Source organism: Rhinolophus sinicus, linkage group LG03, assembly GCF_036562045.2.
Source record: "Rhinolophus sinicus isolate RSC01 linkage group LG03, ASM3656204v1, whole genome shotgun sequence".
NCBI lineage: Eukaryota > Metazoa > Chordata > Mammalia > Chiroptera > Rhinolophidae > Rhinolophus > Rhinolophus sinicus.
Window position 1 is genome coordinate 158,758,547 of NC_133753.1, and position 26,396 is coordinate 158,784,942.

General features: G+C 34.4%; 1 protein-coding gene and 1 non-coding gene across 7 annotated transcripts in view; one reads left to right on the forward strand and one right to left on the reverse strand.

The window, feature by feature from the left end:
- Positions 1 to 589: 589 nt before the first annotated feature.
- The window catches only part of RNF180 (ring finger protein 180), a 142,539-nt gene continuing 116,732 nt past the window's right edge, over positions 590 to 26,396 (reverse strand). For all 6 annotated transcript variants that reach the window (XM_019743764.2, XM_019743747.2, XM_019743770.2 and 3 more), the window contains one exon: positions 590 to 1,649. In XM_019743764.2, the coding sequence (XP_019599323.2) occupies positions 1,450 to 1,649 (200 nt within the window). In that variant the 3' untranslated portion in view covers positions 590 to 1,449. The remainder of the gene's footprint in view (positions 1,650 to 26,396) is intronic.
- On the forward strand, positions 23,207 to 23,314 carry LOC141570982 (U6 spliceosomal RNA). The gene has a single exon (XR_012495407.1). It is a non-coding gene; the product is annotated as a U6 spliceosomal RNA (small nuclear RNA).

Consider the following 26,396-nt stretch of genomic DNA (forward strand, 5'->3'; position numbering starts at 1 on the left):
TCTGCTTTCTGGACTTATGATGTCTAATGCACACTACTATTTTCTCTCACAGATATAATTTTAAACACAATAGGAACAGTATTAGAATAAAAATCTGTACCATTCTTCCATATTTCTTAGAACATCACATACCATCAGGTAAGTGCTTTTATTCAAATATAATCAGTAGTAATTTGGCCAAATTTGAACTTTTCATAGACTGAACTGTTGAACCTTGATCCATTCCAATTTGGATGGATGGTGGTAATATTTTTAGTACCATGAGAGGTTCATCTAAGCATATAAAAATACGCTTACTGCATTATCAGATTTATGCCATCATAGTGTAGGAATGTTGGATCGGTAGTTCATAATAAAAGCTTTTATCCTAGGTTACACAAAGACCACCTGAAATAAATAAGCTTACTTCTTTATGCTTTAGTTTTCTTATTTTTAAAATTGGGATATTTGTCCCAATTCCTTCCCACACTGGGGTAATTCATATCTTCTATTTTTTTTGTTTATTTGTTTTAATAAGGAAAAAAAACTAATTCCAAGGGTTACTGTAATAATAAATAAATGTCAGGTTTTCTTTCTATAAATCCATAAGTCTATTTCCAACAATTCTTTATTGCAGAAATTAGATCACATAATAACAATAAAAAAATTTATAAGCCACTCTTTATTGCACATTTACAATATATCTGACAACCTTCTAGTTAAATGAACCACTAAATTAATTACATTTTGGACATGCATTGCTGTTTTAGACTACTGAAAATCAGTACATTTTATATTTCTTCAGAGTAATCCTGCAATTCTAAGTGTTAATATCCTTCTCTAAGTGTCTATTGGTGGAGGTTAGTCTCAGTTTTTCTTAATATTTATTATTCTGTTCTTGTAGTAATTAAAAACGTTGCACTAAAGCTGTTACTAGGTCTGTAAGAAAAGGACAGTCAACTTTGTTGGTAATAGAAAGGGACATAAGTACCTACTAGGGATGATTGGAAATCAAAACTGAATATACCTGCTAGGTTAGTTCCAGAGAATATAGTTTACCTTTAATGCATATAATTTGCTTGAGAGTAAGTGGTGACTAACTATTTTTTCTGATATCTACCCAGATAATCATTTCGTTTTTTATTTTTATTATTTTTAAGTGGAGGGAAACCTCAGTCTTTACAATAAATACAATAAAATTAGAGCTCACAAATTCTAAACCAAGAACTATGAAATTAATTGAGTATTGTTGCTAAGAGCGAGATAGATTAGCTCTTGAATAAAGTTGCTTGTTACATGAAAAAAAAACATTAATAAATTACCTATTCTCAGACTTTCTATAAGCACCCACATTTTATATAGTGAAACATTATAAATAGTTCAAAGCACATTTTAAAAATGTTTACGTAATTGTTATCTACATCATTCGTGATTGTTCAGCTGTGTTAAGATAGTAAGATATGAAAATTCCTAAAACGGAAAGAAAAAATAGCAAAGAAAGCAGAAAACAATGAATCCAATGACCCAGTTTACTGAATAAATATAGATGATCACCATGTCCATGTCAAACCACCAGCCGCGGCTGTCGTCCTCGAAGGGCAGGTAGTCCATCCTGTGTGCGCCGTGTGGGAACTGCCTTCGTGTAACAGGAGCCGCACGTCGGTGGAAACCTACAAGGTGTATGGACACAGTTTAAAGCTCATTAAATTCAGATCTGTGCTCAGACAGGAAGCTGCATTCTGAACGCAGGTACCATGAACAGAGTATATCTTGATTTCACTTGATTGTTAGGTTGTATTCCTGAGTTTTTTTCAATGATAAGCACTTACCAGAAGTCTCTTTAAGTTTCATGGTGAAATGCTGTTCTTTTTTTCACTGTGATAATTACATGTGAATTTACAGCTTGACCATAAACTTGCCGATTGGCCACCTTTTTTTTTTCCTTGGCTGACCAATATATCATTTCAGAAGTATCTAAAAAATACAATTCAATTTTCCAAAGACTGATAACTTGATTATTAATCTTTGCTTTTTAATCTAATGCCTACTTTAAGTATTTCTGTGCTTATCAGTGTTAGTAAGTGGAGACAATATAATAAACTGAACAAAACGATTAGTACTTGCTGGTAACTCTGATGATAAAGGTTCTGTGAGTCTCAAGCTTGAAGCAGATTCTAGTTCATCCATTGAACTGAGTAATGTTAAACATTATGCCCTAGATTAGTCTGCTTATTCTGACCACTAGGTTGCATTCATCTGGGTGTTAGTATGTTTACTTAAAGTCAAACTTCTTTGATTAATAACAGTCCTAAATTATTGTTTATGTATGTTTTATTTTTAAAAATAAAATTGTACATATTTAAGGTGTAAAACATGGTCATTTGATATATAGTGAAATGAATATTATAGTCAAGCTAATTACTGTGTTTCCCCGAAAATAAGACCTAGCTAGACAATCAGCTCTAATGCCTCTTTTGGAACAAAAATTAATATACGACTCGGTCTTATAGTAAAATAAGACCCAGTCTTATATTAATATAATTTATATAATATATAAATTATTATATAAAATAAAATATAATTATTATATTATATTATAAAATATTACATTATAAAAATATATTATAAAAATATATTATATTAATATAAGACCAGGTCTTAATATAACATAATACCCAGTCTTAGAGTAAAATGAGATCTGGACTTAAATTATAGTAAAATAAGACCAGGTATTATATTATTACATTATATTACATTATATATATTATATTATATTATATTATATTATACCCAGTCTTATAAGACTGGGTCTTATATTGATTTTTGCTCCAGAAGACGCATTAGAGCAGATTGTCCGGCTAGGTCTTATTTTCGGGGAAACACGATAACATATCTCCTCTCATAATTACCTTTTTAGTTGTTGTGAGAGAGCACCTGAAGTCTATTCTCTCAGCAAATTTCTAGTATCTCTTATCAGATATATGGTTTGCAAATATTTTCCTCAAATCCATAGGTTGTCTTTTCATTTTGTTTCCTTTGCCATGCGGAAGCTTTTTAGTTTGATGTAATCCTGCTTGTTTATTTTTGCTTTTGTTGCCTGAGCTTTTGTGGTCATAGCCAAAAAAACCATTGATAAATCCGATGCCAAGGAGCTTACACTCTGTTTTCTTGTAGAGATTTACAGTTTCGGGTGTTAATTTAAGTTGATGATCTATTTTGAGTTGATTTTTATGTATGGTGTAAGGTAAGGGTCCAATTTCAGTTTTTTTTGTTTTGTTTTTTTTTTTGCATGTGGCAATCCAGTTTTCCCAGCACAATTTACTGAAGAGACTATCCTTTCCCCATTGTGTATTCTTGGTACCCTTATTGAAAATTAGTTGGTTTTATATGAGTGGGTTTATTTCTGACTCTCCACTGTGTTCTATTCACCTCTGTGTCTGTTTTTATGCCAAGTAACATGATGTTTTGATTACTATTGCTTTGCAATATAATTTAAATCAGGAAGTATAATGCCTTGCACTCTGTTCTTCTCAAGATTGCTTTGGATATTCAGGGTCATTTTTGGTTCCATACAATTTTTAGAATTGTTTTTTCTATTTCTGCAAGAAATGCCATTGGTATATTGCTAGAGATTGCATTGAATCTTTATATTGCTTTGAGTAGTATGGACATTTTAGTAATATTAATTCTTGCAATCAGTGAACATGTAAAAGCTTTCTATTTAGTTGTGTCTTCTTCAGCTAAGTTTATTTAACTTTTTTTTTTAAAATTAAATTTATTGGGGTGACATTGGTTAATAAAATTATGTAGGTTTCAAGTGTACAATTCTATAATACATCACCTATACATTGCATTGCGTCAAATCTCCTTTTGTCACCACATATACAGCGGTTTCTTTCATCAATGATTGAATTGTGCTAGGATGATAGCTCAGCTCCTCTTATTTTTTGTTTGCCTTATTAGTATTATCTTCAATCTGATTTCCTTATATAGTCTGTTCAAGTCTCTTGTCCACTTTTTGCTGTAATTTAGCTAAAACTAGATAATATAATTCAAATTTAGTTGGGCATATGTAAACTTGGATATATTGCAACACACAGAAAGCAAACTAATGAACTCAGCCCTTCTGTGTTGTCAAATCTCCAGTTTTCCTCAGCTAACATTACTTACCATAACATCTAAGTAAGAATGCTAGTATCCTCACTAAATATTAGTAAAGCTTAACTTTTCTTCTGCGTAAACATAATAATAAACTTTAATGTTATCTTCCTACATTCCAATAGATTGCCTTGCATCCAATGTGTGGGCATTCTATTTTGGAGAGCACATGTAGGGGATTTCAATCCCAACAGCTTTTTAAGGCTATCTAACCACTGTTCTCTAAAATATAGTCTATATGTTAGGAGGAAAGGGACTTTTCTGTTCGTGTAGAAGATAGGGAAAGTGGGAAGAGTTGTTCTCATGTTCAATATTATCCTAATACATAAACACAAATATTCCCAAAGTAGTATATATACCTTTTCAAAAACTTCTTCACAGATTTAGGCTGGAGAACAGGTAACACTGTTATTGGATATTATTACTGTTAACTTTACACTTAAAAATATGTGATTTTGCTATCCCAAAGGATTATTTATAGGCCTTAGTTTCTTCATATTCAAAAATTTCAGTTGTTTGGGTCAAGGAAGTAATGTTATTAATGCCACAGTTGTAAAACACAGTAGAGCTGAAAACAGACATGGCACAAAAGATGAAGCATCATGGGAGATTATACTTACTTGTTTTCCCAGGACTGTCTTTTTAATCTTGTTGTCCTGGTATAATTACTAATAGTGCCTCTTTTACTCTAAAAGTGTCCTCATGAATGCTAATTTCCTTCTTTTGGTGGAAGGAGGGAGAAAGAAGGCAATATTAGAAGACACTGGGATATACAATTTCCAGCTCTGAACAGCAGAAGGCAATATGACCCAGCATGGCTTAGGCAATACATTTTTATAGGTAAGCTGGATAATGATCATTGCCTGGTTAATGTTAATTTCTTTAAAAATTTTTTTAAGTAGGGACGGAATGTGTTAATAATAATTTTGGAATTTTCAGAACTGTAAATGGGATGGGATGATTGCAGTTTCTAAATCGAAATTAGACTAACAGAAAACAACCTCACAGACAGTGTTTGTAAGTATTAGATTGATTATGACATTAGAAAAATTGTCAGAATACTGATCACAGTGATTAATTACAGATTCCACTGTAAAATGATGATGAAAGTGCCCAATTCATTGAGCTATTATGAGGATTAGATGAATTACCACATATAAAGCATATGCCTGGCCCATAGTAAAGGTTCAATAAATGTTAGATTCTTCTTCTTATTGCTATTACTACTTTTTTTTGACACTTTCATTTGTGTACTGAACAAATATTAAGCATCTACTATGTTCCAGGCTCTCTGCTAGATGCTGGAGATATGGTGAATGATGCTTAGTGCCTATTCTAGAGATGTTTATAGTCTTGAGCAGAGTTTCCCAAGCCTGGCACTACTGACATTCTAAGCTAAGGAATTCTTTGTTGGGGGTGGGGGTGGGAGTTGTCCTGTGCATTACAGGATGTTAAACAGCATCCTTGGTCTCTATTCACTAGATGCCAGTAACACATTTGGCAGTACCTGTAGACAACCAAAAATGTCTACAGGTACTGCCAAATGTCCCCTGAGAGGCAAAATTGTCCTGGGTTATGAACCACTGGTCTAGAGCAGTACTGTCTAATGGAACTTTCTGTGATGATGGAAATGTTCTATATCTGGGCTGTCCAATACAGTCGCCACTACCCACATGTGCCTAGTGAGCATATGAAATGTGGCTAGTACAACTGAGGATCTGAAATTTTAATTTTAATTTAATTGCCACACATGCCTGGTGACTATCCTATTGGACAGCGCTGGTCTAGAGGACCTCCAATATCCTGATGTTATCCTGACCTTCACTTCCAGTGTCAGAACTCTTCCTCCTCTTTCTCAGTTCTTTGTTCCTCCCCTAGTACCTGTTTCATTCAGTCCTGTGTTACTTCTATTCTTTGGCAACTTATCTGCCTCCATTGTTAAGGCAACTTATCTGCCTCCATTGACAGGCAGGTGCTGTGTCTAAATTACTTCAGGGTCCCAGATCTGACAGTCGATTGTCTCAGTTGAAGCAGCACGATTTGGCATGCATTTGAGGGAATTTTTGAACAATAGAACTGTCCTCAGAATCAGGGAGAGCGAGAGGTGGACCCAGGAGGGTCCAGGAGGGTCCCCGAGGGCTGGTGGGAGGGTGACATATCCTTGCATTGGGCGGTCCCCAGACCCAAATCCCTGGAGGGTAGGTGGGCCCAGGAAGAGGGGACACCAGGGTGGCTTCTCCTTACTTCTTGTTGTCTTTGCCTTTCCTTTTGTCCTTTGCTTTCGATGGCATCTGCTAATACTACTTTTAATATGAGGAAGAAGCTGCCTTTACTTGCCAGTGCTTGTTGTTTATATTATGCCTATCTTTTCTGAATAAATCAGTAAACTTACCATTCATTGCTTGTTCAAACAAATGGCTGAGCAACTGTTTTCTTCAAGTATGTGTTGATTTCTCTAAGGCAATTGCTAACTTTTTATAGACTATCATAATATCAGACACTGAGAATATGGAATTTATTAAATATTTATGGAGCGTACATGTACTAACATTAGTGACTGATGATTTAAACATATTTTAAGACATGGTCCCTGTCTTAAAAACTCAGTCTAGAACAGTGTTTCTCAATCTTTTTTTCCATTATCAGCCTTGTAAGGAGAAAAAAATAAGTTAAATTGAAATTTATTTTAAATTGAGCATTCTAATAAATAAATTAAGCTAAATTATATCTACTTTCTAATGAGAAAGATTAAGTAATAAGGAACAAAATTTTGTCAGGTATGGTTGAGATTTTGAGGGCCACAAACCACTGCACTATCTAAGCTCTTTGTTGTCCCCAAAACCAATTTTGCCATCATGGGGGCTATATTGCCCCCATTTAAAAAGCATACTTAGGGACAGTACACTTAAAACCATTATATCAGTCAAAATACATATTTTATTATTTATTTAATTAAATTTATTGTGGGTGACATTGGTTAATAAAATTATATAGATTTCAAGTGTACAATTCCATAATATATCATCTATGTATTGCATCCTGTGTTTTAATATATACAACCACTTCATTCCAAAAAAAACTGGAGTTAATGGAGTGAGAAGCTTTTTTACTAGGAATTCACTTTTACACACACTTGACCACAACCTACTATTGGTGATAAATTGATAATAATTGGTTTGGTATTAAGTCATGGTTTAAAGAGTATCCAATATTTATTAGTACATTTTAACTATGCTATTTTAAAGAACACAATAAAGACACATACTTCATACTTTTTTGACATATAACATTGCAGTGAAAATCATACTTTTCAAGCAATCATAAAATTTGGATTCTTGTGCCAATGTTACACATCTCATTATTGGGTCAAGTCAAAATAGTTTCTCTGTATTTATTGAGATGTTCACATAGGTTTCCTATTTAATCTGTTAATGTGATGAATTCAAATAGGAGATATTTTTTAAATGTTGAAAAATTTCAAAACCTGTTAAAGTAATAGATTTTCTAATATTTCATCATTCCTTAATACCTAGGATAAATTCCATGTGTTCATGATATTGGTTTACATGCACTGGTGAATTCAGCTTTATATATTTTACATGACATTTTTATGCCTATTTCTGTAAGGAAGATTGGTCTATAATTTTCTGTTTTGTGCTATCTTTGCCTGGTTTTTATGTCATAATTTTATTGGCTTCATAAAACATAGCAGTTATGTGACAATTCCCTATGGATCTCAGTGTGTCTGCATATCTTGCAAACACAGACTGACTGCCTTTGTTCTGTACAATTTTTTTAAAGAGATATTTCTATAGCAAATAGTCTTGGCAGATAGCATGTATCCCTCTGTTCTAAGATTTTATAGCCTCAGAACATAGCATATTTAATACCTGTTATAAAAGATTTGAGATTCGTAAGCTTAGAGCTCTCCATGTAACACCCCCCACCACATGTATAGATATCATCTGGCCCTGTTTGTAATGCCCTAAGAGAAATGGGGCTCAGGTATCCATCACAAATGCTGTTATGAGTAGTAAACCATTTGTTGCTGACCTAGGAGTGTCATGTCTGCTGCAAGCATTCAAGAAACTGGCAGACTAAACTGATAGCTTGCAAATGAGGTAAATCTCAGACACTTAACAGTTCACAATATTGGCAATCTTGTGCTCTATTTTTACTGTGAAACAGTTTGCACAGAATTGGAATCCTTAAAAGTTTGATGAATCTAGCCTACAAAGCCATTTGGGCCTGCAGTCTTTTCAGGTGTGGGGGTAGATTTTTAAATACCAATAAATTTCTTCAATAGTTGTTAATCTAGTTCTGTTTTCTACTTCTTCTTGAGTCATTTCTGGTATTTATACAACATTATCCATACTATCCAAGTTTTCAAATGAATTGGACTAAAATTTTTATAGTTGTGGTAACTTTAAGGCTCTTCCAACTATTCTGGTTTCTTTCAGAGTAAATGGTTTATGTGCACTTCTCTGTCCCGTAGAAGTTAGGCACAGCCATGAGCCTTGATAATGAAAATGACTGTCCAATGAAAATACTGTATTGCTTCTAGGTAGAGCATCTATCAGTTTGAGATGTAGCAGCAGTCTCTTTTCCTCCTCAGTAACCTTTCCACAATAACCAGCAATGCACCAGACAGAGGAAGCTGTCATGCTGGGTCATAAAGTTTAGGGTGGTGTGCAGCAGGGCCCTCAGGAGTTCATGGAAAAAACATTTCAATGTTACTGTGAATTCTGACTGAAATAATAAAGTGACTTTAAAAAGTGTAAAAGAGAAGGGTGATAGAAAGTTGAATCTGACCTATTTTCCCACTTGAAGGGAAAAAAAATAGCTCTTGGAGAAATTCATTATGTGAAATCAAAGAGGAAGAACTGCAAAGGAAAATCTCCAAGTCACTATCAGGTTTATAAAGAATATAAAGAAGAACCAGCAGTCCACCAGCATCTCAGGTACTGCTGCCTTTTCCTAAATTCTATTTTGTAAAAACAATTTTATCTCAGTATTTCTCTCGTATCCTGCAAACAAGGCTATGACCTTTTCTCCCCAACAGAATATGGTCCTAATTTATATTCACTATCAAAGACTAGAAAGTAGGCTCCATTATTTTGAATATTCGTTCAGAAACAGAAAGACTAGCAACAATTATCTCATTCATTTTTGCAATTTTAGCAGCTTGCACAGTGCTTATAGTGGGTTAATATGTGCTTGTTGAATGGATGGATGAGTGCCTGTATATAAGGATAGACTTAGAAGGAATACTTAGCATATTTTCTGAGAATTTCCCAACTCAAGCCTCTCAAATGTTATTTTCAGTAGGGATTGAATATTATTATGAATATATTTGAGATACATTTTGTAGTTCTTATGAAAAATATTCTTTAGATGTTAATTCAGAGCCTTGAAATCAGTATTAAAAAGAGATATATCCCATCCTTCATGTGAAATGGGACAGACAAAAGGTTGAAGCACAGTGTTTCACTGCTCTGTCTTCTTCGTATTACATAAGAATTTGTGTCAAAAGTTGATTGATATAATTAGGGCTTAGCAGAGGTGGAGTGATATTTTTATAGTCTCAAGTAGGTATAGAGGTACTCTGTTAATATACTTGAATATTTAATGCAAAGTGGATTTTATATTTCATCTTTATCTCCTATAGCTTTAGGATTACAGAGTCAAATGTATTAATCCTGCAAAATTAAATTTTTATATTGAATAAGCTAAAGTATCTTGCAGATTACTTATAATTTTATAACACCTGCTTATTTTTCAATACAATTCTGTAACATCTGCTTATTTTTCAATATAGTTTATAAAGTTACCAGGCAAAATTATAAATTTTTAAATATTTTGTTTCTGTAACCAGGTAAAAAGTGAGTACCATGTCTTTTTTAAAAACACTTTTTTATTGTGATAAAATATATACAACAAAATTTGCCATTTTAACCATTTGTAGTATACAATTCAGTGGCATTAATTACATTCACAAAGTTGTGCAACCATCACCACTATTTCAAAAAAATATTTTCATTACCACAAAGAAACTCTATAGCCGTTAAGCAATAATGCCTCAATTCCCCACTTTCCCTAGCCTCTACTAACCTTTAACCTACTTTCTTTCTATGAATTTGCCTATTCTAGATATCTTATGTAAGTGGGATCATACAATATTCATCCTTGTGTGTCTGGCTCATTTCACTTGACATAATGTTTTCAATGTTCACTAATACTGCAACATGTATCAGAACTTCATTCCTTTTTATGGCTGAAAGATATTCCATTATATGTATGAACCACATTTTGTTCATCCATTAATTTGTTTACAGATACTTGGCTTGTTTCCATCTTTTGTCTATGGTGAATAATGCTGCAAAGAACATTGGCATACAGTTACCTGTTTGAGTCTTGGTTTTCAGTTCTTTGGGGTATATACCCAGGAGCAGACTTGTTGTGTATGTTTAGCTTTTTGAGGGAACTCCAAACTCTTTTCACAGTGGGATGCATCATTTTACATCCCTACCAGCAATGTACAAGAGTTCTAATTTCTCCACATGCTTGCCAACAACATTTATTTTCTGTTTGTTTGTTTTTTTAACTTTTATTATAGGCACTCTAGTAAGTCTGAATCTCATTGTGGTTTTAATTTGCATTCATTCCCCTAATGACTAATGAGGTTAAGCATCTCTTCATGTGTTTCTTGATTACGTGTATATCTTTGGAGAAATGTCTATTCAAGTCCATTGCCCATTAAAAAAATTATTTTGTCTTCTTGATATTGAGTTCTTTATATATTCTGAATATTAAGCCCTTATTAGATATATGATTGCCAAATATTTTCTCCCATTATAAAGGCTTTCCTTTCATTTTCTTGATCGTGTCCTTTAAATGCACAAAAGTTTTAATTTTGATGAAATTCAATTTATTTTTAAATTTGTTGCTCATGCTTTTGGTGTCATAGCTAAGAATCCACTGGTCGTGATTTACCCCTATATTTTCTTCTAAGAGTTTTATGGTTTTAACTCTTATATTTAGGTTGATTCATTTTGAGTTAATTTTTGTATATGGCATGAGGTAGGGGTCTAAGTTTTTTCTTTTGCATGTGGAAATCCAGTTGTCCTAGCACTATTTGTTGATGACACTATTCTTTCCCCATTGAATGATCTTAGAATCCTTGTAAAAATCAATTGGCCACAGACATATGATATGGGTTTATTTCTAGACTTTCTATCTCATGGATATATACATCTATCCTTATGACAGTACCAAGGTGTTTGACCACTGTAGTTTTGCAGTAAGTTTTGAAATAGGGAAGTGTGAATCCTACAACATTATACTTCTTTTTCAAGATTTGTTGTTATTCAGGACACCTAGAAATTTCATGTGAATTTTAGGATCAGCTGTTTCATTTCTGCAAAAATGGCTATTTTGATATTGACAATGATTGCACTGATAGCTTTGGGTAGTACTGATATTTTAACAATATTAAGTGTTATAATCCATGAACATGGAATGTCTTTTATTTAGGTCTTCTTTAATTTCTTTCAGCAGTGCTTTGTAGTTTTTGGTGTTCCAATCTTTCACAGTATCCATGAGATTTTTATCTATCTATCTAGCTAGCTAGCTAACTATGATTCCACATATAAGAGAGATCATATGATATGTCTTCCTTTGTCTGACTTATTTCACTTAGCATATTGCCCTCAAAGTCCATCCATGTAACAAATAGCAAGATTTCATGCTTTTAGTATGGCTGAATAATATTCCATTGTACATATACACCACAATTCCTTTATTTATTCTTACATCAATGGACACATAGGTTGTTTCCATATCTTGACTATTGTAAATAATGCTGCAATGAACATGAGAGTGAACATATCTTTCCAAGTTAGTTTTATTTTTTTCTTCAGATAAATACTCAGAAATAGAATCAATGGATCATATGGTAGTTCTATTTTTAATTTTTGAGAAACCTCCAAACTGTTTTCCATAGTGGCTGCACCAATTTACATTCCCACAGACAGTGCCAACTGTCTTTTCTCCACCTCCTTACCAAAAGTTATTTCTAATCTTTTTTATAATAGCCATTCTAACAGTGTAAGGTGATTTTTCATTGTAGTTTTGATTTGCATTTTCCTGATGATTAGTGAAGTTTGAGAACCTTCCATGGAACTGTTGGCCATCTGTATGTCTTCTTTGTAAACATGTCTATTCAGATCCTCTGCCCATTTTTCAAATCAGATTGTTTGTTCTTTTGCTGTTGAGTTGTATGAATTGTTTATATATTTTGGATATTAGCCCCTTATCAGATATATTTATTGTTTGTTAATATTTTCTCCCATTCAGTACAGTGCCTTTTCATTCTGTTGATGGTTTCCTTTGTTGTACAGATGCCTTTTCATTTGATGTCATTCCACTTACTTATTTTTGCTTTTGTTGCTTTTGCTTTCAGTGTTATTTTTAAAACATCATCACCAAGATTGATATCAAGGAGCATACCACCTATGTTTTCTTGCATTGTTTTAGGGTCTCAGGTCTTAAAGTCTTTAATCCATTTTGAGTTAATTTTTGTGTATGGTGTAAGACAGTGGTCTGGTTTTATTCTTTTGGATGTGGCTGTTCAGTTTTCCCAACACCATTTATTGAAGAGACTATCTTTTCCCCAGTGTATATTCTTGGTTGTTTAGTCACAAATTAATTGACCATATATGCATGGGTTTATTTCTGGGTTCGCGATTCTGTTCCATTGATCTATGTGTTTGATTTTATGCCAATACTGTACTGTTTTAATTATTATAGTTTGAAATCAGGGAACATGATACTCCCAGCTTTGTTCTTTTTCAAGATTGCTCATGCTATTCAGTGTATTTTACAGTTCCATATGAATATTAGAATTGTTGTACCTTTGTGGAAAAAAAGTGCCACTTGAATTTTGAATGTGATTGCACTGAATCTGTAGGTTGTTTTGGGTAGTATTAGGTTGGTGCAAAAGTAATTGCGGTTTAAAAGGTTAAAAATAATTGCAAAAAGCACAATTACTTTTGCACTGACCTAATATATGGATATTTTAACAACATTAGTTCTCCTAATCCATAAGTATGAAATATTTTTCCGTTTTTGTGTGTGTTCTTCAATTTTTTCCATTAATGCCATGTAGTTTTCATCATACTTTCACCTCCTTAGTTAAACTTATTACTAGGTATCATATTCTTTTTGATGCAATTGTAATTGGGTAGTTTTCTTTTTGATTGCTCATTATTAGTGTATAGAAATACAACAGATTTTTGTGTATTGATTTTTTTATCCCACAGCTTTATTTCTGCATCTATTGAGATGATCATATGATATTTATGTTTCATTTTGTTAATGGGGTGTATCACACTGACTGTTGCAGATGCTGAACCACACTTGCATCCCTGGAATAAATCTCACTTGATTGCTGTATGATCCTTATAAAGCACTGTCGAATTTGGTTTGCTAATATTTCATTGAGGATTTTTGCATCTATGTTCCTGAGGGATACTGGTATGTAATAATCTTTTCTTGTGGCATCCATGTCTAATTTTGGTATCAGGGTAATGTTGGCCTCATAAAATGAATTCCCTTCTATTTTTCCTGGAAGCATTTGAGAAGGATTGGTATCAGTTTTTTGAATGTTCGATAGAATTTACCAGTGAAGCCTTACAGTCCTGTACTTTTGTTTGTAAGTAGGTTTTGATTACAGATTCAATCTCTTTACTAGCAATTTGTCTGTTCAGACTTTCTATTTCATCATGATTCAGTCAAAACTGAATCAAGGCTTTTGGTAGTATTGACATTTTAACCACATTAATTCTTCTAATCCATGAACACAGGATACCTTTCATTTATTTGTATCTTCTTTGATTTCTTTCATCAGTGTCTTGTAATTTTCATAGTAGAGATTTTTCACCTCCTTGGGTTAAGTTTATTCCTAAATATTTTATTTTCTTGATGCTATTATAAATACGATCAATTTTTCAGAAAATTCATCATTAGTATATAGAAACATTACTGATTTTTGCATGTCAATTTTGTATCCTGCAACATTACTGAATAGGTTAGTTCAAACTCTTTCTGGTTGAGCCTTTAGAATTTTCTATATTTAAAATCATGGCATCTGCATATAGAGACAATTTTACTTCTTCCTTTCCGATTCTGATGCCTTTTATTTCTTTTTCATACCTAATTGCTCTGGTTAGGTCTTCCAACACTTTGCTGAATAAAAGTGGCAGGTGGGCACCCTTGTCTTGTTCCTGATCTTGGAGGAAAAGCCTTCAAATTTCAGCACTGAATACAAGGTTGCACAATTAAGTTTACAACTTGTTGCAACGATGTTGCTAACCTTTTTTTGATATCAAAGAGATTATTCATTATGAATTTGTACCAACTGGACAAACAATTAACTAAATTTACTATGGGGAAGTGCTGAAAAGGCTGCATGAAAAAGTTACATGACCTGAACTTTTCGCCAACAATTCATGGCTCTTGCAACACAACAATGTACCAACTCACATGGCACTGTCTGTGAGGAAGATTTTAGCCAGTAAAAAAATAACTGTATTGGAACACTGTCCCTTTTTCCCTGATCTGGCCCCCAATGACTTCTTTCTTTACCCGAAGATAAAATAAATATTGAAAGGAAGACATTTTGATGACATTCAGGACATCAAGTGTAATATGATGACAGCTCTGATGGCCATTCCAGAAAAAGAGTTCCAAAATTGCTTTGAAGGGTAGACTAGGCACTGGCATCAGTGCATAGCTTCCCAAGCGGAATACTTTGAAGGTGACCATAGTGATATTCAGCAATGAGGCATGTAGCACTTTTTCTAGGATGAATTCACGAATTTAATTGTCACACCTCATATAATAGCAGGGGGTGTGTCATATATTGCTTTTATTATGATGAGATATGTTCCCTGTATTCTTGCTTTGTTGAGTTTTTTTTTATCATGAACAAATGTTGACTATTGACAATTGCTTTTTCTTCATCTGTTGAGATGATCATACGATTCTGTCATTCTATTAATGTGCTTTATCACATTTAATGATTTGCATATGTTGATCCATCCATGCATTGCAGGAATAAATCCAACTCGATAATGGTGAATGATACTTTTAATGTGCTGCTGTATTTGGTTTGTTGAGAATTTTTGCATCTATAGCCATCAGAGATATTGGCTGGTAGTTTCCTAGTAGTGTCCTTATCTGGCTTCGGGCTTTTTTGCATTGGGAGATTTTTGATGACTGATTCAATTGCCTTACCAGTAACGGCTCTATTTAGATTTTCTCTTTTTTCCTGATTTTGTTATGGTAGGTTGTTCATTTCTAAAAATGTTTTAATTTCCTTAGGTTGTCCAGTTTGATAGCATATAGTTGTTCATAGTAACCTCTTATGATCCTTTGTATTTCTGTGGTATCAGTTGTAATGTCTCCTTTTTTATTTGTAATTTTGTTGATTTGGATCCTCTGTTTTCCTCGGTTAGTCTTGCCAAAGGTTTGTACATTTTGCACATGTTTTTAGAGACCAACTCTTAGTTTGGTTAATTATTTTCCTGTTCTCTATTTCATTTATTTCTGTTCTAATTTTATTTTTTCCTTCCTTCTGTTAACTTTCGGTTCAGTTTGCTCTACTTTTTGTAGCTCCTTACATAATAGAATTCAGTTACTTACTTGGGTGTATTTTTTGCTTTTTTAAAAAAAATTAAAGTTTATTGGGGTGTATTTTTTGCTTCTTAATGTAGGTGTTTATTGCTATGAACTTCCATCTTAGAACTGCCGTTGTTGCAGCCCATATGTTCTGGTATATTGTGTTTCCATTTAATTTTTCTGAAACTTTCTAATTTTCCCTTTAAATTCTTTGTTCCATTGCTTCAGGAAAACGTTGTTTAATTTCCATGCATTTTTGTGAGTTTTCCTAATTATTGATTTCTTAATTCCATGCCATTGTGATCAGAGAAGATTTTTGGTATACTTTCAGTCTTCTTGAATTTGCTGATTTGTTTTGTGCTCTAATATATGGGCTATCCTAGAAAATGTTTCATGTGTGCTTGAGAAGAATGTGTATTCTACTGTGTTAGAATGTTTTGTATATGTCAGGTCCATTTTATTTATAATGTTCAAATCTGTTGTTTCTTTGTTGATTCTCTGTCTGAATGATCTAGCTAGCCATTGTTGAGAGTGGGGTATTAATGTCCCCAACTATTATTGTACTGCCATTTATTTTTTGGTTAGCTCTGTTAGTTTTTGCTTTATATATTTAGGTGCTCTGATGTTGGGCACATACATATTTTATCTTCTCCAGGTATAGAATTCTTGGTGGACAGTATTTTCTTTCAATATTTTGAATATGTCATCCCATTCTGTCCTGGTCTGAAGTTTCTCTTGAGAAATACACTGAGAGTCTTATGGGTGTTTACTTTTATATAACTTCTCTCTTTACTTTTGCTGCTTTTAAAATTCTTCCTATTTCTTTGACTTTCGACAATTTAATTAAAATGTATCTCAGTGTAGCCCTATTTGTGATCAACCTACTTGGTGTGTCTTTTGGGTCTCATGGATCTAAACAGCCATTTTCCCCTTCAGGTTTAGAAAATTTTTAGCCATTATTGGTTTAAATATACTTTTTGCCCTTTCTCTTTTTCTTCTCCTGCAGTTCCTCTAATGCAAATATTGTTTCTTTTCATTTTGTCCCATAGGTCCTGGAGACTTTACTTTTTCATCATCATCATCATTACTATTATTACTATTAGTATTTTTTGCTCCTCGGGATATTTTCAAATGTCCTATCCTCGATGTCACTGATTCTTCTTTCTACATGGTCAAGTCTGCTTTGGAAACTGTCTATTGAGTTCTTCAATTATTACATTTTTCAATTCTAGGATTTCTGTTTGGTTTTTATTTTGATGGTTTCTACTTCTTTGTCAAACTTCTGTTTTATTGATGTATTTATCCCCCCGAATTTTGTTTAGTTTTCTGTGTGTTCTTGTAGTTCACTAAACTTCCTTAAGAGGATTATTCTGAATTATCTGTCTGATGTAGATCTCCATTTCTGTAGGGTCAGGTATTGGATCTCTTTTAGCTTCCTTTGATGGTGTCGTATTTACCTGATTTTCATTATTCTTGATTCCTTACATTAGTATCTGCACACTTGAATAATTGGGCTCTTCTTTCAGTCTTTACAGGTTTCCTTAGGCAGAGACAGACCTTCACCAGTCAGCTCAGTTTGGGTTTCTGAGCGTGTTTACTGGCAATGTCCTTGGGCAGGTGGGCCTCCTATTACGGTTTTGGGTTGAAGCAACTGTTCCAGCTTTAAAGTTGGAGATGGGGGGTGATGTACCATTGGCTGAGAAGTTGGCTAGGAATGCCAACTTTGTTCCCTACTCAAATAAGGCTGTAAGATAGGCTCAGTGGTTGCCTGAATTCTCTAGTCAGGTTTACTAGATAGTCAAGATGGAGTACTATAATAGTAGATGGGGCTATGAATTAGCTTTCCTGTCCTGGAAGGGTAGGATCCAGGGTTTGTACAGCTCATTGTTTGTGGACTCGTATCAGGCAAGAGTGTGCACTAAATTCCCTGGTCAGGGAACTTTCTTCTCTTCTGCACCCTCCATGATTCTGGCCGAAAAAGGAATATATATTCTTTCTCTTTGTTTCTAATTATTTTTTTTATTTTTCAATAATAGTTGACATTCAATATTATATTACTTTAAGGTGTACAATACAGAGGTTAGACATTTATATAACTTGCAAAGTGATCTCCCAATAAGTCTAGTACCCACGCAGCTCTAACTCTTTATAACCTGTGATTTTACATTTTATTTTACATTTTAGTGGCATTGAATGTAACTCTTGTTTTTAAAGTAGTTTATGGTATGTAGGACTTATTACTGGGTCAGCTTTTGAAATAAATTTTAAATTAATAAGTATACCCTATAGCAAAAACAGAAACTGATTCTGCCACTGGAAAATAAGTTGAAAATAAAAGACACTTTGGAATTCATAGGCCCTTTCAGAAAATTATCTTACGAATGAAATGGTTCCAATTTCAGAAGAAATGTAAAGGTTCATACACTTTCTACTAAAATGCATTACTAAGTCTACAGCATATTTTAAAATCTCTCTGACCTCCAACTTTCAGGAAAGTCAGATTTCTGGGTTATATTCAAACTCCTGCTGTTTGAGCATGTACTACTTTTTTTTTCTATTCTTTTCCATGTGGATATTCCTTCATTTATACTGAGCATGTTTAAACTTGCAGAATCGATCTGACACCTTCAGCAAACTAATGATCAAATAAAACAATTCCCCAGACTTTTACAAGAAATGGATGGATTTGTTATAAATATATCTCAGACAGTTGCATTTTAGCTGCATGCTTTTGTTTAGTGAGAAAAATTAGGGCATGGGATTTTAAATTATGACCTTTTAAAAATTTCTTTGACTTGAGTAGTATTTAGAAAACAAATTCAACAGCATGGAACTTTTTATTTTTTTTGCAAAAAATCTTACTAAAACCTGTTAGCTAGTTTGCTTTATATGTAGTTAATATTTTAATATTATAGATATATTTACATTTATATACTTATGTAATACGTATTTTTTTAGGGAACCAACTAACATGGCATGGCTGGAAGTCATGTCAATTTGATATTGATACCTGAGGATGCACTACCTGGAAATCATAGATATTTCTGGAAGAAGAACTAAGATTGACTGAGTCATCAGTTCAACTAGTACCTGATAAGAGCTGAAAAATGCTAGCTCACATTTACCTGTAATATTTCCATTCCTTGACATTATCCACTTCATGTGTAACTACACAAAATAATGTATTTTTAGAAGGAAAAAACATACTGCTTACTCATCATATCTGTAAGACACTGTGTTGTAGGGTGAAAAGGAATGGGTCTAATCTAGGTTTTAAGTATGAGCTAGCTTAATGGTTGAATTAAATCAAGAAGAGTATATATGAGTTTCATTGGCTAGAAAATCTAAAACTATGTTATAATGTTTTGATGCTGAAAAAACACTATTTTTTTGGAGCTAAAGGCATCTGTTGGAAGATTGCCCTTCCCACATAAGATCCCCCTTCCCACATAACTTCCTTCTACCACCCTCACAAACTAAGCTGAAAAGAAATTTTTCTTACGTAAACAACATGGTGTACCGTGTTTCCCAGAAAATAAGACCTAGCCAGACCATCAGTTCTAATGCGTCTTTTGGAGTAAAAATTAATATAAGACCAGGTCTTATATAATCTAAGACCCAGTATTACATTATTTTACATTATATTATATTATATTATTTAATATTACATTATATTATTCATTGTATTAAATTATATTAAAATAAGACCGGTTCTTATATTAATTTTTGCTCCACAAGATGCATTAGAGCCGATGGTCCGGCTAGGTCTTATTTTTGGGTAAACACGGTAGATGGCATGGTATGTTTATTGAATAGTGTGATATAACTATGGGAATCACAGAACCCAATTTTCAAATATGATCTTAATTTAGTACCATTTTATCTTAACCAAGATGATTCAATCAACTAATTACATATGGTGTCTTATGAAAAATAATTACAAATGAAGAATAACAAGAATACTACATGTGTAATGTATAAGATTACTGAAATGTATGGCCTTAAATAAAAATTTTAAAAAGTAAAAAGAATGTTTGTCAATGATATATCCGATAAGGGGTTAATATCCATAATTTATAAAAATCTCACTCAACTCAACTCCAAATAAACAAACAACCCAATTAAAAAATGGGTAGAAACTATTAAGAGATGTTTTTCTAAAGAGGACATACAGATGGCAAATAGACATATGAAAAAATGCTCAACCTCACTAATCATTAGAGAAATGCAAATAAAAACCACAATGAGATACCACCTCACCCCAGTCAAAATGGCTATCATCAATAAATCAACAAACAACAAGTGCTGGCGAGGCTGTAGAGAAAAGGGAACCCTTGTGCACTATTGGTGGGATTTCAGGTTTGTGCAGCCACTATGAAAATCAGCATGGAGGTATCTCAAAAAACTGAAAATGGAACTACCTTATGACCCAGCAATTCCACTCCTAGGTATCTATCCAGAGAAATCCAAAACTCTAATTCTAAAAAATTTATGCACCCCTATGTTTATTGCAGCACTATACACAATAGCCAAGACATGGAAATAACTGAAATGCCCATCGGTAGATGACTGAATTAAGAAACTGTGCTACATTTATACAATGGATTATTACGCAGCCATAAAAATAATGAAATCTTACCATGTGCAACAATATGGATGGACCGAGAGAATATTATGCTAAGTGAAATAAGTCAGACAGAAAAAGACAAATACCATATGATCTCACTTATATGTGAAATCTAAAGAAAATAGTAAATGAACGAACTAATCACAAACAGCCTCAGAGCTATAGAGGAAAAACTGAGGGTTGCTAGATGGGGGTGGGGGGGGGATGAGGGAGAAGGTGAAGGGATTAGAAAGCACAGTCAGTAACCCCCACAAGATTGCCACAGGGATACGAAAGTCAGTTTGGGGAATATAATCAATAATGTAAAGATTTTGTAGAGTATCTGATGGACACTTGTCTTATTAGGGAGACCACTTCAGGGATGGTGTAGATGGCTGATCACTGCACTGTACACACTTAAAGCTGAAGCTGAATAATAATGAATGTCAAATATATATACATATATATATACATATATATGTATATATAGTCACAAGTCATACACACACACATATATATATATATATATATATAGTCACAAAAAGTGGAGTACAGCATTAGGAATAGAGGCAGTGGAAATGTAATAGCTGTATGCGATGTCAGAGGGGTAGTAGATTGGGGAGGGGGCTTATCACATTGTGAGGAATATAAATGATAAATGTCTATTACATTGTTTTGTACACCTGAAACTAATAAAAAAAGTAAAAAGATAAAAATTAATGACGTAGAAGACCATCTTAATATGGTAGGAAAAGGACAGAATAAATCTAAAGTAAGTATCAGTAAAAATTTAATAGAGAGAAGAAATTAATGAAATAGAAGATAAAGATACAATATAATAGAATCAATTTCAAAAACTGGTTATCTGAAAAAAATAAAATAAAATTGCAAATACCTAGCAAGATCAAAATAAAACACAAAACACGAGTAAATAATATTAAGAATACAAAAAGAATATAACTATATCTATAGGATAGAGTAAAAGAAATAAATATCTTTATTAACAAATTTTAAAACAGAAAAAAAATAAATTCCTAGCAAAAAGATAAATTATATAAACTGACTGAAAGAAAACACAGAGGCAATGTTACTAATAAGTATAGATTTTCTGTTTGGGTGAGCTATCCATTGCTGCCAATGGGGTACTTTGTTCCCCTACTATAAGAAGCAAACTATAGATGCAAACATCCTTAAAAAACAAAAATACTAGCAAATTGAACACAACAACACATTAGAAAGATTATACATCATGATCAAGTGGGGTTCATTTCAGGGGTGCAAGGATGGATCAACATATACAAATCAATCAATACGAGTATGATTCACTGCATAAACAAAGGATAAAAATATATCAATAAACGCAGACAAAGCAATTAACCAGATACAACATCCATTTATGATGAAAACACTTTATAAAATGGTTTTAGAGGTAAGTACCTCAACATAATAAAGGTTATATACGACATACCCTGAGCTAATATCATACAGGTAGTTAATAGTGAAAAACTGAAAGCTTTTCCTCTAACATCAGGAACAAGACAGGGATGACCCCCGTCACCACTGTTGTTCAATATAGTATTGGAAGTCTTAGCCAGGCAATCAGGAAAGATAAAGAAATAAAATGCAGCCAAAATGGGAATGAATTGTCACTTTTTGCATATTACATGATTCTTTTTATAGAAAACCCTAAAGATTCCACCAAGAGAACTATTAGAAATAATAAATGAATACAGTAAAGTTGCAGGATAAAAAAAAAATCAATGTATAAAATCCACTGCATTCCTATATACTAACAATAAAATTTCAGAATAAGAAATGAAAGAAAACAATTCCTTTTGCAATTGCAACAAAAAAAATAAAATACCAAGGAATAAACTTAACAAAGAATGCAAAGGACGTGTACATTGAAAACTATAAGACATTTTTGAAAGAAACTGAATAAGACACAAAGAAATGGAAAGATAGTCGATGTTCATGGACGAGAATAATCAAAATAGTTAAAATGGCCATACTACCCAAAGCAATATACAGATTTAATGTAATCCCCATCAAAATCCCAATGGCAATTTTTAAAGAAATGGAACAAAAAACACATCAGATTTGTATGGAATCGTAAAAGACCCTGAATAGCCAAAGCAATCCTGAGAAAAAAGAACAAGGCTGGAGGTATCACATGCCCTGACTTCAATTTACACTACAAAATGATAATAATCAAAACAGCAAGGTATTGGAAGACAAACAGACACACAGACCAATGGAATAGAATTAAGAATCAAGAAATAAACCCACATATGTATGGGCAAATAATTTTGGACAAAGGAGCTAAAAACATACGATGGAAAAAAGAAAGCCTCTTCAATAAATGGTGCTGGAAAAATTGGAAAGCCACAACCAAAAGAATGAAACTAGACTGCTATCTCTCACCGTGTACCAAAAGCAACTCAAAATGGATCAAAGACCTAAATATAAGACCTAAAACAATAAATTACATAGAGGCATAGTTTTGTAAAAGCATTCCTTTTAAAATCAGAGATGCTACTATCATTTTTTTCTATTGAAAATCAAACAGAAGTCCTAGCTCAGAAAGCAAGGTAAAAGAGGAAAAAACATGTATTAGATTGAAAGATGTCTATTTACAGGTAAGACAGATATGATTGTCTTTGTTGAAAGCCCTCCAAATCCTATAATTATTTTAAGATCATTTAGTAAAGCTGCTAAATATGAGGTTAATATCCCACAACTACATTCCTATACAACAATTAGAGAATAATTTTAAAGACCCTTGTGCTTGCTTCGGCAACACATATACTAAAATTGGAACGATACAGAGAAGATTAGCATGGCCCCTGCGCAAGGATGACACGTAAAGACCCAGCATCATCATATAATAAGTATTCAGAAAAGTGGTCTATTATTTGAAGGCAGACAGACATGAATCCTCTGAAATACAACGTAAGAGGTGGATCCTAAATGAAGATCTAAGTGAGAAAGGTAAAATTATAAAGTTAATTTAAAAAAACCTAAGAGGAAAACTTTGTGACCTGGGAATGAGGAAGAACTTCTTAAACAAAACTTCAAAATTGGAGATCTAAGATGGCGGAATAAACACTGTGCCTGCTTCCTTCTGTGAACACATTGAAATTACAACTAAATTATAGGACAATCAACCTGGAGACCATCTAAAGTCTGGCTGAACTAATTTTTATAACTAGGGATCTAAAAAAGAAGCCATATTAAGACTGGTATGAGGGGTGGAGACATGAACTGGATTGGTCCTGACCTCCATGTGGTGGTTGAAAACAGGGAGGGATAGGTTCCTCCCCAGAGGAATGAAGGACCCCAGCCCTACCCCAGGCTTCCCAGCCTGGAGTACTGGTGCCAGGAAAAGGAGCCCTCACAACATCTGGCCGTGAAAAACAGTGGGGATTCCAACTATCCGGGTGGTTTGGGAGGCTGCAGGAAATCCAGACATCTTCGTAAATGGTCCACACACAAACTCACTCACAGGCACTCACCTTGTGCTCCAGAGGAGGGACAGTGACTTGGGGGGCATCAGAGGCATACGGAGAGCAGACTGAGGTATGTGGCTTTGAGACCAGGGCTGAAGGACCCGTGTCGGGGTCCTTCACCCATGCAGTTGGACAGCTGGTTGCCATCTTTAATGTTTGAGCCTGCCCGCCACTCTTATAGCCACATCTGAATTTGATTGGTCTGGTGAGCTCTGGAGCTCCACCCTGCAGACTCACTGGGCCCCTGCCCCACCCAACTCCCCCAATGCCAGAAGCACTTTCTCAGTAAGCCGCGAGCCCCTCCTGCATTGCACTCTTTCTTGGAAAACTAGCAGAGTCCATGGACTCCAGGCAGGCGATGACTGGCCTCAGTGTGCTCTGAGACTTTTCCTAAGTAGCTCCAGGCTCAGCACTGGCACCAAACCAGAATCTACACTAACCTGGTGACTACAACTCTGCCCACTCCAGTGACTCCCTGAAACCCTGCCTCACCCAACTTGTGTAACACATGAGGCTTTATCAGTGGCTGAACTTTAAGGGAGCTGGTAGGTAGCAGCAGGCCTAGGGTATCCTGGCATTTTGTGGAGTTACCCCAGGCCTGAGACTGATGGCAGACATACTTGGTTACAGCATGGCCTTTCCCACGTGCCTTCAGGTTTAGCACAGGCAGCAAACAACTGTGGATTGCTTTCTAGCTCCTACCAATTAGTCCCTGGCTAGTCACAGGCAGTGGGTGACCTAGGCCTGCACTGGAGCCCCTCCCAAGAGGCCACAGAACCAACATACCTTGGGGTTGGCTTCAGACCACAGCAGACCACCAACCAATTAGCCCCACAAATGGCACACACAAAGGGTGGTATCAACAGGCAGCAGAGCCCGCTGGAGCGAATCCCACTCAGTGGAGTAACCTCCTTCCCAGGAGACCATAAGCTGCAGACATGGCCAAACACCACAGACCATCAGCCTGAGGGCCAATCCCACCCATCAATATACCAATACCAATCAAAGCTCGACTATAACAGGAGGGCACACACAACCCACATCTGGGATATTCCTGGAATACCAGAGCATGTGACCAGAGAGACTGTGTCAGGGCCCCACAGAGCACCTACTAGATAAGGTGACCCAGCCAAGACTGTGAGGCATAGATCTATCTCATAAATATAAACACACACAGAGAGGCAGCCAAAATGAGGAAACAAAGAAATGTGTCCCAAATAAAAGAACAGGAGAAAACTCCAGAAAAAGAACTAAATGAAATGGAGGCAAGAAACCTACCAGGAACACAATTCAAAACAATGGTTATAAGGATGCTCAAGAAACTTAGTGAGAACTTCAACAAAGAGAGAGTAAGTGTAAAAAAGGACATAAAAACCATAAAAAAGACCCAGTCAGAAGTGAAGAATGCAATAACTGAAATGCAAAATGCACCAGAAGGAATCAGCAGCAGACTAGATGATGCAGAGGAATGAATTAGTGATTTGGAAGACAAGGTAGCAGAAAACACCCAATTGGAACAGCAAAAAGAAAAAAGAATTAAAGAAAAATGAGGATAGTTTAAGACACCTCTGGGACAACATCAAGTGGAACAACATTTGCATCATAGGGGTACCAGGAGGAGAAGAGAGAAAGCAAGGGATTGAGAACCTATTTGAAGAAATAATGACTGAAAACTTTCATAACCTGTTGAAGGAAATAGACATACAAGCCCAGGAAGTGCAGAGTTCCAAACAAGATGAACCCAAACAGGCCCACACCAAGATAGATTATAATGAAAATGGCAAAGGTTAAAGACAAAGAGAGAATCCTAAAAGTAGCAAGAGAAAGGCAACTAGTAACTTATAAAGAAGCTCTCATATTATTGTCAGCTGATTTCTCAACAGAAGCTTTGCAGGTATCAGAAGGGATTGGCAGGAAATATTCAAAGTGATAAAAATAGGATCTACAACCAAGACTACTCTACCCAGCAAGGCTATCATTTAAAATTGAAGGACAGATAAAGAGCTTCCCAGACAAGAAAAAGCTAAAGGAGTTTGTCACTGTCAAACCAGTATTACAAGGAATGTTAGAGGGACTTCTTTAAGGAGGGGGAAAAAAAAATTAAAATTACGAGTAAAATGGCAACATATCTATCAACAATTACTTTTAATGTAAATGGAATAAATGCTCCAACCAAAAGACAATAAGGGCTGAATGGATAAGAAAACAAAACCCTTATATATGCTGCTTATAAGAGAATCACTTCAGATTGAAATACACACATACACACACACAATGTGATATACAGATGATGTCTTACAGAATTGTACACCTGAAAACTATGTAACTTTACTACTAACAATTGTCACCCCAATAAATCTTAATTTAAAAAAAAAAAAAGATGTGTGGTTTTTCGGCCTGACCATAGGCAATTACAGAGGCTTTCCTTGGCAGGCTTCACAGGAGAAAGGTGCCCTCCCCACACC